This window comes from Felis catus, chromosome D1 (genome assembly GCF_018350175.1).
Source record: "Felis catus isolate Fca126 chromosome D1, F.catus_Fca126_mat1.0, whole genome shotgun sequence".
In the NCBI taxonomy this organism is placed as follows: Eukaryota; Metazoa; Chordata; class Mammalia; order Carnivora; family Felidae; genus Felis; species Felis catus.
Window position 1 is genome coordinate 101,769,805 of NC_058377.1, and position 14,507 is coordinate 101,784,311.

General features: G+C 40.7%; 1 protein-coding gene across 3 annotated transcripts in view; it reads right to left on the reverse strand.

The window, feature by feature from the left end:
* Nucleotides 1–353: 353 nt before the first annotated feature.
* The window catches only part of LOC101100549 (olfactory receptor 1002-like), a 38,946-nt gene continuing 24,792 nt past the window's right edge, over nt 354–14,507 (reverse strand). For all 3 annotated transcript variants that reach the window (XM_045039304.1, XM_045039303.1, XM_045039305.1), the window contains one exon: nt 354–6,393. In XM_045039304.1, the coding sequence (XP_044895239.1) occupies nt 1,478–2,422 (945 nt within the window). In that variant the 5' untranslated portion in view covers nt 2,423–6,393 and the 3' untranslated portion in view covers nt 354–1,477. The remainder of the gene's footprint in view (nt 6,394–14,507) is intronic.

The window sequence follows — 14,507 nt, forward strand, 5'->3', positions numbered from 1 at the left end:
GTGCAGAAGTGTTCCCCTTTCTCTGCATCATTGCCAACATCTGTTGTTTTGAGTTGTTAATTTGAGCCGTATTAAATGCTTTTTTTAAAAAGGCCTTCAAGAGAGGACAGAGTGTGGCTTTCAATGAGTCATAGGTTACACAAAACATGGTTTATCTGCTAATTTCTTGGATTTGTTGCTACATTCCAGAAAACAAAACACAGAAGTATGGTTGAAAGAGTATTGTACCTGGAAAAAATAAGAGTGTGACCCAAGTTATGAGGTCATGACATTGATTCTTCATGTGTGCCAGGCTGAACATCTGTAAAAATAGAATTCACCTCCTTCTTAGGACAAAAAAATAAATAAATCACTAGAGCATAGCCAACACTTTATTAAAGACTTGCAATGCATTCTGAATTTTACATGCATAAGTGTAAATGCCGTGACAAAATCTCAGCAAGGTATTATATGAGTAGAGAGGATCAGGGATGTAAAAGGCCCTTTGCAAATTGTCTACTCCAAATGTGAAGGTGGTATTAGAGAGTGCTATGGCTACATACTTCCTGAATAATTAACTTTTTCTCATTTTGTTGATACATAGTTGACATATCACATTGTATTAGTCCCAGGTGTACAACATAATTGTTTGATATACATATATATTGCAAAATGATAACCACAATAAGTTTAGTTAACATAAATAACCTTATGTAGTTATTAATTTTTTTCTTGTGAAGAGAACTTTTAAGATCTGCTCTTTTAACAACTAACAAATGTACAGTATTTTTAACTATAGTCACCATGTTTATATTACATTCCCAAGACATATTTACCTTGCAAGTAGAAGTTTCTATCTTTAACCATAATATACTTGTTATTGGCTTTTGTTTAAAGAGTCAAGGCTAAGCTTCCAGAAAATTGAGGGATCTCAACACCTTGTGAGCTAAACAGAAGTAGCGTCAAGTCACTGATTATGATTCTAACATAATAATAATTTAACAGGACTTAGCAAAGAGCCTCTCATACCCTAGTCACAAACACTGAGAATATTTTTTATTTTATTTATTATGACAGAGGAAAGAGAAAGAAGGCACGGGAAAGACAGAAAGAGAGGGAGAGAGAAAGAATCCCAAACAGGCTCAGCACTACCAGTGCAGAGCCTGATGTAGGGCTTGAACACAAACCATGAGATCATGACCTGAGCCAAAACCAAGAGTTGGACGCTGAACTAACCGAGCCACCCAGGCGCCCCAACACGGACCGTATTCTTAAAGCATTGGGGTTCAATAATCCATGTACTTCAGTTTAACACTTTAAAACTCATTTCTGTTCAATGACAAGTGAGAAAATTGTAATCTGAAGATATATCACTTCTCAATGACACACAGTATAAAAATTGAATCTCAACACAAAAGTAGGACTCCCATCACCCAGCCCATGCCCTGCATCTTGTGTCTATATCACCTCTCAATCTGTAGTGCAAATGGCATCTAGTTTACCTACTCAGAAGAAGATTCTTCTTCTCAAACGTCCTTCTGAATGAATCCTTGACCTCTCTGTTTCTCAGGCTGTAGATAAGGGGGTTCAACATGGGGATCACGGCTGTGTAGAACACAGAAACCACTTTATTGATGTCCAGCGAGAAACTAGAACTGGGGCGTACGTAGATAAAGAAGAGTGTCCCATACAGGATGGAGACAGCAGTCAGGTGTGAAGAGCAGGTGGAGAAGGCTTTGCGCCTCCCCTCAGCAGAGCGGATCCTCAAGATAGTGACCACGATGTAAATGTAGGAAACCAGGATGATCACACCACTGAGCACTCCTAGAGCTCCAGCCAAGATGAAAAGTAAAACCTGATTGACCTGGGTGTCTGCACATGCCAGGGAGAGAACAGGAAGAAGGTCACAGAAGAAGTGATTGATGGTATTTGGACCACAGTAAGGCAGGCGAAAGGCAAACGTCGTATGCGTTATGGCGCTTATAAGACCCATGGTATAAGGCCCTACCACCAGCTGCACACAGATTCGCCGGGACATAATGAGTGTATACAACAAGGGCTTACAGATGGCCATATACCTGTCATAAGCCATGGAGGCCAACAGGAAACACTCTGTCACTACAAACTGACCAAAAAACCATAACTGGGAAGCACAACCCAAGAAAGAGATTACTTTTTTTTTCACAAAGATGTCTGTCAACATCTTGGGACCAATGACAGAAGAGGAGCAGACATCCACAAAGGACAAGTGGCTGAGAAAAAAGTACATGGGAGTGTGGAGCCGGGAATCCATCCAAATGAGGGTGATCATCCCCACATTTCCCAGAAGAGTGACCAGATAAGCCAAGAGAAACATCACAAACAGAACAACCTGGTGCTGGAAGTAATTTGTTAAGCCCACAAATAAAAACTCAGTGACCAAAGTTTGATTTCTAAATTCCATTTCTCTGATTTAATCTGTAATGAGAGAAAGATTTTTCATTACAATTAATTTATAATTAAATTGTTTTTAAAAATGAATTTAACTTCTTTGGGGCACCTGGGTAGCTGGTAGTTGGCTAAGTGGTTGGCTAAGTAGTTGACTAAGTAGTTGGCTAAGTGTCTGACTCCTAATTTTGGCTCAGGTCATGATTTCATGGTGCTTGGATTTGAGCACCTAGTCAGGCTCCAAGCTGACAGCATGGACCCTCCTGGGACTCCCTCCCTCGCCTCTCACTTGGCCCCTCCCTCACTCTTGGGTGTGCACCCTCTCTCTCAAAATAAACAAATCGATGTAAGAAAATGAATTTAACTTCCAACATTTTTCAAGTTCATAGGGTAGACTGAGAGATCACACTCTTGACTTCTACCTCCAAATGGCCATCCTCAGTATTTGCTATCTGTGTGATACTAAACACTGAACCTCTCTCAGCACTTCAGTTTATTCCCGATCACAAGATTTTTGAAGAAAATCACAGAAGTTTAGACCCAGATGTGACCTTTGGTGACCTTCTAAAGCAAGTCCTCTAACTGTGCCAGATCCCATTTTTTAAAATTCCTACATTGCACAGAGTATCCTTTAAGAAACATCTTCTAGACAAAAAGCATTATGTGAATTTTTCTGAACTCAGGCAAATACCTTATCTACCCTAACTGTAGGTTCAGGGTATTAGAAATGTAACTTCTTTGCCGATTCCTTTAGACTCTAGATAAACAGTCAGTTGTGGTGTGGAAAAGACAGACTTGTGATTCCAGAAAGGAGGGCAAGCTCATACCTGGGAGGATGGCTTTGACCAGGGATTAAAATCTTCCACAGGATCTCCTTGGTGACACCTTACAAACAGCTACATTCCTCCAGTCATTGGTGGATGTACCCATTAATGTCATCAAAGTCCATCAAATTTGTTAGTTCATCAAAGAATAAACTAGTTCTTAAATATTGAGTGAGTGTTGTAACCAATTAAGTACTAATAGGAGCTGGGAAAGAAAATCAATAATTTAGGGATGAAAAGGACACACATGAGTATTTATCCCAAAGAAATGAAAATTTATGCCCACACAAAAGCCTGTAAATTTATTGACACAAGCTCTATTCATAATGGCCAGATATCTGGAACAACGCAAATTCCTACCATACATAAATGGTTAAACAATCTGGAATGTCCATACCGGGGAATACTATTCCGTAAGAAAGAGGAAAATATATGATACAGATACAAGCTTGAATGGGTCTCAAGGTCATTACACTGAGTTGAAAAAAAGCCCATCTCAAAGTTCAGAACTCTATTTTTACATTATCTCCTCAGAATGGTAAAATTATAGAAAGGAAGAACAGGTTAGTAGTTGTCTGAGATTGGGACAGGCAGGGAGGGTGAAGGTGCGACTGTAAAGGTGTAGCACAGGGACATCCATGTAGAGATGGAAGAATTCCGTACCTTGATGGTTGAGTTGGTTAAGCAAATCTCTCTCCACACGAAGTAAAATGGTATAGAGCAATCCACACATCACACCAATCTCCATTTCCTGTATTTGATGCTGTGCTGTAGTTGGTAAGATGTAGCCATTGGGGAAACCTGGGTGAAGGGGATGGGAGCCTCTCTGTACTACCTCTGAACCTGCTTATGAAAATTTATCTCAGAATAACTCTTTTATAAAAGAAAAGGGGGGTGAATGAACGGGAAGTGAGAGAAACATGAAGTAAGGGTAATACCCAAATAAAACGGGAAACTGAGGAAGACAAACGCACATTCTGGACGTTAAAATAATCGTAATGATTACAACAGCACAATCACACAAAAATACCAATGGGCTGTGCGGCAGGAGAAGTATCGACAGAAATCTAACATTTTTCCCTGGTAAGAAAGCTTGAAAGGGGTTGTGCTTAACGGGAAGTTGAATAACAGGAAGTAATGAAATGAAAACCCACTCCCGTTGTCCCAGAAGCAATGGAGCTTGGAAAGGAAAGGCCTGGTGGGGCAGAATTTAAGAACAGTCAGAAAAGCTGTACTGTAGTTAGTGACATGCTTCCAGAGTTTAGTATTTTCTAAACATGCAAAGCCATTGCAGGTCATTTATGTGTGTATTTGCTATTTGCTCAAAGAAGATATAAACAAAGTGTTTTCAGTGCCACAGTAGATTTGGGTTATGAAAACATTTTATGAGGATGAAACTAGAATTTCCCCATCTATGATCTCAACCAACTCAAACTATCGTGTGAAAGCAATAGTTTCTGACTGTCAAAATGCATGTTGCTTTCTTTTTTCCAACCTTGCTTAATGCAAAAATTCTAGCATAGAGCCATCGTGATCCTAGATATGCATGTGACTTAGGGTAAGAGCAGCATGGAATTCAGGTCAGCAGATTCAGTGGTTTGTTTTCTGCTTCTAAAACTCCATGTAGGGCAAGTGAAGAAATTAAAAGCCAAAGAGGTCAAGGCCTCTTCTTCGTTCCCATGAGCGTCCCATTAGCCATAAATCTTGCAGCATATTTCTCTATCTCTATGCCAAACACAGAATTCAACCAACATGTTCATTCAAGTTAGGTCATTTAAAGCAAGAGACACGGATGGAATATTTCACTTGCACCAAATTATTCTTCGTGGTAAGCTTAGAGATGAGGCTTTTCCAGACATCTAAAATCATTTTTGATATTTTTTGATACCTAGGCTCCTGAAAGCCATTTAGGAATTCACTCAATGTACCTATCTGAAGAAACATCCCTACAGCCGTTGCCTGTTTATGTCATAGTAAATTATGAAAGTAGCATTCCCTGACATAAAAATGAATTACCCTACAAACGTAGTAGACTGGTCATTCTTCTCAGCTTCTTCAGGTGTCTAGGAAGATAAACAATACAATGATACCATCTTGAAGCCTGGGCATTCCAATAGCGCTTTAAAACGGGGTTCATTGACTCCATTCTGCACAACACATCAGAGAGATTTTTCTAAAGGGCTGTGTGTAAATTGGAGCCAACTCCCTCAGGGAATCAAAAGCTCAGGAGATTGGGTCTATAGAGAAGATATTAAAGTTCTCTCAAGAGAACAGTACTGTGACTTGAATCCATTGTCATTGTACAAAATAAACCTACCTCTCCCTTTGAGACTACCCCCTCACACACTTCAAAATCCCATTTTGAGCCTTCCCTGTTGCATAATGAGCACTGGCCCTTGGTGCTGTGCAGGTCGGAGAATCTAAAATAAAGCCTTGTCTCAGAAAGCTTGTAATCAGAAGGTGAGTCTGGGCACACAGCAGCACGAGGGACCCCGTGATCAGTCCATGAGTGACGAGGATGGTAGGATCGTTGTGACCAGAGATGTTGAAAAGAGTCTCTTAGTTGTGACTAATCTCAAAGGGAAGGAAGCTATAGGCACATAAAAATAAGGTGGATTGGGGTGTTATGCAGCAAAGGAGAGCTATAACTTTGGACAGAATTTTTGAGAGACAAAAGCAGTCGACATTGGAGGTACAAAAATCTCAACTACAAAGGTAGAAAACTGGGTTTGGGATCAAACTTCATAAACACTTCATGAAGCAAAGCAGTTTGAATTTATATCTGCAAGCAGTAAGGAATCTTTCAAGGAATTTCAGGAAACAGGTGACATCTATTTATTCACACACACACAAGAAAAGTTGCCACAGAACATCAGTCTGGTCACAGGAGAAGTTTACTATATGCAAGGCATTCTTCAAAGTGCTTTGAGAGTATTAACCCATTTAGTCCTCCTAAGACTCAATGGAGGGGATGAATAGAAAGATCTAGATTCTCACCTGCCATCACCTCATGTAGTCCACTTGCTATTCTCGGAACAGGCAGAACAGGATTCTACCTCAGAATCTTCCTCTCTTTTCCTTCGGCTCCTGTTGTATTTTCCTCCAGGTATCTGTGCAATTTTCTTCAGATTTCTGCTCATCGTGGAGGCCACCTTTAATCATCCTTTGTAAAAGAGTACAGTTAACCACACCCCAGCCCTCCTACAGTTCCCCTCTTTATCTAGTTTATTTTTCTTCAATTACCGTTACATACCATTGAATTTGTATTGCATCATAGCACTCTATCACAACAAGTATAAATTTTGTTTCGTTTTTCCACAATACACCTCCAGCTTCTGGAATAGTGCTTTAAGGAGTAAGTGTTCAATTAATAATTTTAAACAAATGAGGACATTAATAAGTGGACACATAATTTTAAGAATGTGGCTGCAGGAAGAGAAATTAGGAGATTAACTTCTTCTAGGTGTTGGGTAATGTGACCTTTCTGTGAGAATGGAAAGGAATTAAATTATTTCCTTGAGAGACCATCCTGGGAGATCAAACCTGAATGGATATGTTTGCAGCTGGATGAGAGAGAGATGAGCCAAGGTTCAATCCTAAAGCCAGATTTGGGACAATGCTTATCTATCTTCCTTGGCCTCAACTGCCTAGCTGAACTTCGACTTCTTCCCTTATACACCTTCTGGGATTATTTTCCACCAAGATCATGACTGGCCCAAAAGACCAAAACTTGGTCTCACCGCACAGATCACTGGGCTTTAGAGATACAAGTCCATTTCTACTGTCTTTGGAAAAGCCATGGGACACTAGTCTCACTGATATGATTAGTGGTATCTCTTCTCTCTATACCAGACTGGCAGTAGGAGACAATGTTACAGAAGTACAGAGATAACTAATGTCCGTGGTGATAATAGGATCCCCAGACAGTAAAGACCAGTCTGTACACTAAACTACCAGAAAGCAGGCAGAGACGATCTAACTAAAAGAACATAAATCTTTTATTCTCCCATCTTCTCTAGTATTTACTTGAATGCTTTACTATTTTCCTGCCATCCCAGTTATACTACAATAAGGAATTTACTGCCACATTTCTAATTGCTAATGTGTTATCTTATATTTTCTATCTAATAGGGTGATTCTCCATAGTTATCTTTCCAATTGTCATGTCTGGTGTGAATTTCCTATACAAGAAAACTGAAAAATGGAATGTGAAGTGCTAAGCATATCATGCATAAATTCCCAAACTACTCATCTATCTGTTTTTAGATATCCTTTTCTGTTATATTGGGGTTTTTTTTTTCGGTTCTACCATCATGACAGCTAGTGTCTTGGTAAGGAATTCATTTTTTATGGGAGAGAGTATCTTCTCTCACTCTCTACACTTTGGTATTTCTTGCTTCCACTATGTAAGGTTAACAGAATTTAATATATCTGAATTATGAGGTGTAGAATTCAAGAAGCCATAGACAGCACAGTATGACAGCTGAGAACTCTGAGAATACCAGAGATTTCTGAGGTTAAATGACTATTTAAATGAATACATCACAACATATTGATGATAGACCAGATAATCTTGGAGGTTGACCCAGAACTTCCCCTCTTATTTCCCCTGTTGTCACAGCAATGAAGGGGACAGAGGTGGAAGCAGATTGAACAAGGGGTTAAGAGGAAAATGCTGGATTATATTTTGGCTCCATATGAAACCCTTGTATTTATTCATTCAATACATCAACATTTGTTGATGTGATTAAATCCTCAACATCACAGCCATGAAAATATTTGGGGCTCCATGTATGTTGAATGTGTCAGTCCTCGTGTCAGCTTTCACAAAAGCCTCTTCTGAAAATATGATCAACCTCCTAAGAAACAGGACAACTAACTTCATCAACAATCACATGAGCTTGTTTGCGACCTAGTCAAATTGCTGGATTAGATAAACATTGCATCACAGGTCCTCCTGTTACGACATCTAAAATAGGCCCACTCCTCTTCCCTGAAAACTCATTATTTTTCTCTATAGACTTAAGAGTCTATAAATAAATTTGACATTGTACGTTTATTATCATTCCATGAACCATCAGAAGAAACAACCCATAAGTGTGACCCTGATGTGGAAGAAAGCAAAAGACTGAGTTTAAAACTCGATAAAAGTATTTTCCGGTCCTTCCTAGATTTAGCCAGCCTACAAATCCACAGGCACTAATGCAAATGGCCATAGTATGCATGTGATTTTTCTGAGAAGAGTGCCAGCCTCAAAGAAGAAGGGTCTCATGACAAACATGAGAGAGTTGAAGTCTAATCATGGACCATTTAGTGAGAAAACTTTCTATTTTCAGGACATCAAAGGACAAAAAACAAAAACAAAAAATGGGGAGGGGGATAAGGTTGGCAGAGTACCAGCAGGACCCTAGGCTTGCCTTTTCCTTCAAACACAGGGAGATAAATATCAAACCATTCCGAATACCCAAGAAATTGATCTGAGGTCTCAGAGAAAACTTCAGAAAAGCAAAAACAAAAGAGTTTCCTCATAGGAAGATGCAAGATGCTGTAACATTAAAAAGAAAAATAGAGCCAATGATTTGGGCTATTTGTGGAGGACTCAGTTTAGAAGTGAGATAGTTCCTCAAAAGTCAAGGGCAAAAAAAAAAAAACAACAACAAAGAAAAGAAAATCAAGGGCAATCTACATCATGTCTCATACACCAATCTCATGAGAAAGATAAGAAAGGGAAAGGATGGGAACAGAGGGAAAAGAGGCAGAGGGCAAAGAGGAACAAATGTTGCTTCAGGAGACGAATGGCCATGGCTGGCCTTTGAAGAGTGGAAGAAAGGACAGACAACTTTAGTTTCAAAATCCCATGTAAGAGCAGAGTAGGCTGCTAGTACCACAGCAGCTAGAGCAGGGGAAATAAAAATCGCCAGGAATACACTCGACTGTGAACTAGAAGCACTTGCACGCAGAGTAATCCTGGCGCGTGATCCTTCCCAGAGGAGTGATGAGGGTCCTCCGACAGCTTGGGTTCAAAAGACATCAAAGGCACACACTTTCCCTTGTAACATGAATAAGGCCTGAGGATCTAATGGAAAACATGGTGACTGTGGTTGACAACACTGTATTGTATTAAGTGAAATGTGCAAAGAGAGTAGAACTTAAAGGTTCTCGCCACCCCCGAAAGACAACTATGTGAGGTGAGGTATGTGCGATTTAACTCGATGGGGAGAATCCCGTCACAGGGTATACGTATATCAAATCTTCCTTCTTACATTATTTGCAATTTAAATATCTTACAATTATATTTGTCAATATGCCTCAATAAAGCTGGAAAACATTTAAAAGAGGTAAGACATCAGTGAGCAGAAAAAGAATGAGATGAAGTTGATATGGAAAGAAGTATGACCTTAAACCACACCTGGGTCCAGGTTGTTAAGAAAGATGATAATTAGGACTTAAAGTAACTATGCGCCTTATATTTGTTTTGTGCACTCGCTCACTTAACATGTTTTCTTGAGAACTTCCTATGTGTTAGGTGCTCTTATATGTATCATCGATTAATCTGTGTACAAACCACACATGACATTGGCCTCCTTGCAATTTTCCACCTAAGGCTTCAATGTATTGTTGTTAAAGGGTTATCGTTTCATTACACTTTTTTGCGCTCGGTTATTTTTAACAAAGATGTGTGATACTATAAGATACTGAGTTGTAAAGTCTTGCATTTGATATATTGAATCAAGGAATGGAAAGGGAGAACAAGTCCCTAGAAAGGAAAACTAGAAAAACGGGTGGTATCCTTGCCAGGAAATTCTTTTTTTCTTTTCTTCCCAGTGTATAAAAAGATGGCATTCATAGGAGTTGACATATTGTGTACAATCACAGAACTTTAGATAAAAAAGTAATATAGGGGCGCCTGGGTGGCGCAGTGGGTTAAGCGTCCGACTTCAGCCATGTCACGATCTAGCGGTCCGTGAGTTCCAGCCCCGCGTCGGGCTCTGGGCTGATGGCTCCGAGCCTGGAGCCTGTTTCCGATTCTGTGTTTCCCTCTCTCTCTGCCCCTCCCCCGTTCATGCTCTGTCTCTCTCTGTCCCAAAAATAAAAATAAAAACGTTGAAAAAAAATTAAAAAAAAAAAGTAATATAAATGACATTGAGTCTATTACCCTCAGTTTACAAAGTAAGACATTGAGAACCAGAAATGGTATAGAATTTATCCTCTTTTAATCCTTTTTTTCTTTTTGAAATTCCACAGAAATTTATTTTAAATGGCACGGTTTTAGTCTAAAAATTATTTAGATCTGAAATAGAACTCCAGCATGTCATGATTCTGTACACTCTGAAATAAGAATGATTAAAGTGTAACTACCAATTAATATCCAGGTACACACAAATTGAAGACTGTCGCATTACCAGGTTGTACACGGGAAACGAACCCAACGCTGCACGTTAACTTTTAATCCTCTTTCTAATGGGAAGAGTCAAGGTTCAAACTGACAACTCCTTAAGTCTAGTCCACCTCTTTCTTAGTACACGTTTTGCAATTCCACCTGAACACTGGTAAAAGCACCGTCCGAATTCCCTCCCCAGCAGAAAATTCTTCCTAACAAATGTCCCCCTAAATGCCTCTTTTACATCCGTCTTCCTCAGGCAGTAAAGGAGCAGACTCAACGTGGGCATCCATGTGGAATAGAATGCAAAATCGAATTTATTAGCGTACTGAGATGAACTTGAACGAGGAAGTATGCAAAGGAAGAAAAGTGTCCCATGCATGATGGCTAGAGCAGCCAAGCAGGAGGAGCAGGTAGGGAAAACTTGCTGCCTGCATTTAGCAGATTGGATATTCAGAAGGCTTGAAGGATAAAAATACAGGAGGCCGGGATGATGAGGGCACACAGGATTCCTATGAATCCAGCCGTCATGGAAAGAACCAACTTAGTCTTCTGGGTAGCAGCACATGCCAGGGAGGGAAAAGGGGGAATGTCACAGAAAAGGTGGTTGACCACATTTGGACCACAGAAGCCTAAGCAAAAGTGAAGGTCTCATGGACAGTGGCACTTTGAGGACCCGTGGCACAGGGCCCCGCCACCAGCTGCACACGGGCCCTTTGGCACATGATGACTGTATGCGGCAAGGGTTTGCAGATGGCTGCGTACCGGTCACATGCTTGGCGGCCATGAGGAAACAGGCTAGTCACTACAAGCTGACCAAGAACCACATCAGTTCAGCACAGCTCACAAAGGAGATGACTTTTCTCTCCCGAAAGGGATCACACCACATCGATGGAGCAACGGAAGAAGAGGAGCATACACCCACGAAGGACAACGTTTCAAGGAAAAACTACATGGGTTTCTGGAGTCAGGAATCCATCCACATCAGGGTGACCGTCCCCAAGTTCCCACCCCGCATGACAACATAAAGAACGCTAAGCAGAATAAATGCCAGCAAAGACCACCCCTAGGCATACACTTTTTAAAGTACAGAAAATCAAGAATAAAGACAACAACCTTCAAAGAAGGCAGAATCAGAAAGACACATCACCTACAGAGGAACAAAGGATCACAGTTAATCTCTCAGAAACCGCACCTCCTACAAGTCAGTGGCCTTCTACTGGGCGCCAAATTTACAAATGGGGAGACTTCAGTGAGTGGAGGCCTTAACTGACAGGCAATTTCCCTCTGATACTGGGACTAACTGGCGATTCTTTACAAAATAGGCAGAACCACTTAACGACTTCCGGGGTGAACAAACAAATGAATGGCAAAATGCACCTGCACTTGAATTTCTGTCCCTGCCCTCTAGGAAGAATCAGTTGGGAACATTTCCTACTAATAAAAACAAAACAGAAACCTATTTTAAGATGCACTGTGTTACAGCTATAAAGTCTAAGGGAAAAGAAGATGGTGCTGTAAGAGGACAATACACGGGCTCTAACTGACACTGTCTCTAATCATCCCTTAGGGTGAGTCCCCAGTGGAGGTAACACTGAAACAGTATATGAAAAGCAAGTAGTTAATCCGTGTGAATATGGCAGGAAGAGAATTGTAGGCAGAATACAGGAGCAGATCAGAACAGCAATAACCAGAGCTAGAGGAAGACAGTTGGTTTGAATATATTTGCATACGCTTAGACAAGGACCTTACAGCAATTCAGGAAATTTATAATTATCACTTGCCTCCTGCTGTTCTCCTCCCAATCCCCGTTCAATAGCACCTGCACCACGAATGTTTACCAAGCAATTGGGACCAAAGAAAACACTTCAGCTCTCCTACTAGGCAATGCATATCTCAATAGGTGACAGATCTGACACCTGTCATATAATGAAGATGCAGGATAGAGTCATTTTAAGGCAAAGTGTGACCGGGAAGAAACTGTTGATCTTTCTAGATGAAAATACATTCCCTGTGACTCACCTAAGCCCAAGTTTTATCAGGTCTTAGTAAAATGGTGCTGGGAAATGTCACCAAACTGGCAACTAACAAATTATAATTTTTCTAATGTTTATTTATTTTTGAGAGCGACAGAGACAGAATGTGAGTGGGTTGGGGCAGAGAGAGGGAGGCACAGAATCTGAAGCAGGCTCCAGGCTCCGAGCTGTCAGCACAGAGCCTGACGCGGGGCTCCATCTCACGAGCTGTGAGATCATGACCTGAGCCGAAGTCGGACGCTCAACCGACCCAGCCACCCCGGCGCCCCAACAACTAACAAAGTTAACCATTCATAATCCGGGACCTAGCTCTCTTACATTTGGAAATCTGTGCTACAGAAATATAAATCTCAGATACACATGTGGCAACATCATTTGTAGGGAGAATAAAAGGAAACCAGCTGAAGGGGTATCACTAGGAGAAGCATACATTCTTTGTATGAAATGCTGTGCTACATAAACTATAAAATGTACCTGAATATTAATAATTAATTGACTTAGTAGTTTACTTTTCAAATTGCGTCATTTGCATTGTGTCATTTTGAATTCAGCATTTTTTTTTATCATTTCAAAGTGTTTAATAAGGAGAAAACATACCACCTTGTATAAAAATGACAGATTCTGGGGTGAAGGGTGAGGGATGAGGGGAGATACAGGTCCTCAGAGGGAAAAAGTGAGATGGGAGCAGAGAGTTGCTAAGAATCTCTCGCGTTTACTTAGTTTTTGACAATGATTTCATTCACCAGTAGGTAACAGTGTTTCATTAAACCAGAGAGTGTTAGGATGGAGAAATAGCTTTACCAGAAGTCATTGAGTCCATCTGCCTAAATCTATTTACTTATGCATATTTTCATTCATTCACTTATTCATGACTTCAGTTTTGACACAGATGGCAGCTTTTCAGAGTAAATTTTAGTTATGAAATTAAGCATATTTGTTGCAAAACAAGTCCGACAACTCAGACAAGCACGAAGCACCCCCACTCTCTTTGGCTCCTTTCAATGTCATGTTACTAAAGTAACCAATGTTAACAGCGTGGCCAGTGACTTTGCACAATTCTCTCTATGATCATGTCCATAGGCACACACCGATGTCTTTTACACATGAGGTAGGTTTTACCCCCACCTTTTCACCTTTGTTTTACATGTTGGGGGGTTGGTCAATGAGAAGATCTGACCTCTGGTTGATCTGTGATCTGGACCCTGGCAACTGGAGGCTCCTCTCCCAGACCCTGTCCTTGGAACGTGCATTCTGCCTGCCTTCTCGGCTCCCAAAAGCTGCCCCAAGGACACAGCCTTGAGACAGTGATGTGTTCTTGGACGCTCGGACGGCATGTGTGACTGCCTCTATCTAGTCTTTCAAGATTGGGCGGGAGGCAGAAGGGCTATGGTCTTACTGCTTCGCCCAGGGCAACCTCGTCAGTAAGTTCTCTTGTCTGTTCAACCTGCTCCCTACCATTCCGGAGTGGCCTGCTTCTCTCTTTGGTCTCTCCCTGCCTTTGGTGATGGGGGCCGGTTGCCGATTTCAGCGGAAGCTCCCGAGGAAGTTGCAAACCCACATAAACTGTGATAGGTTCTACAGATTAAGGTTTGACTTGATTTTTTTTCTTATCTATCAATGATCGTATCAGGACGTTTCCTCCGAACCAAAACACTAATATTTAATTTACTTTTTTTAATAATTAGCCACCCAACACTTCAAGGAGAGAATGTATGTTTCTCCTAATGATACAAATTGAGGTTGTTTCCTTTCCCCCACACTACAAATGATGTTGCAACATTTATGTCTGGTGTTGATATTGCGACAGCACAGATTTCCAAATGTAAGACAGCCAGGTCAACGAGTATGTGAATTTTAACA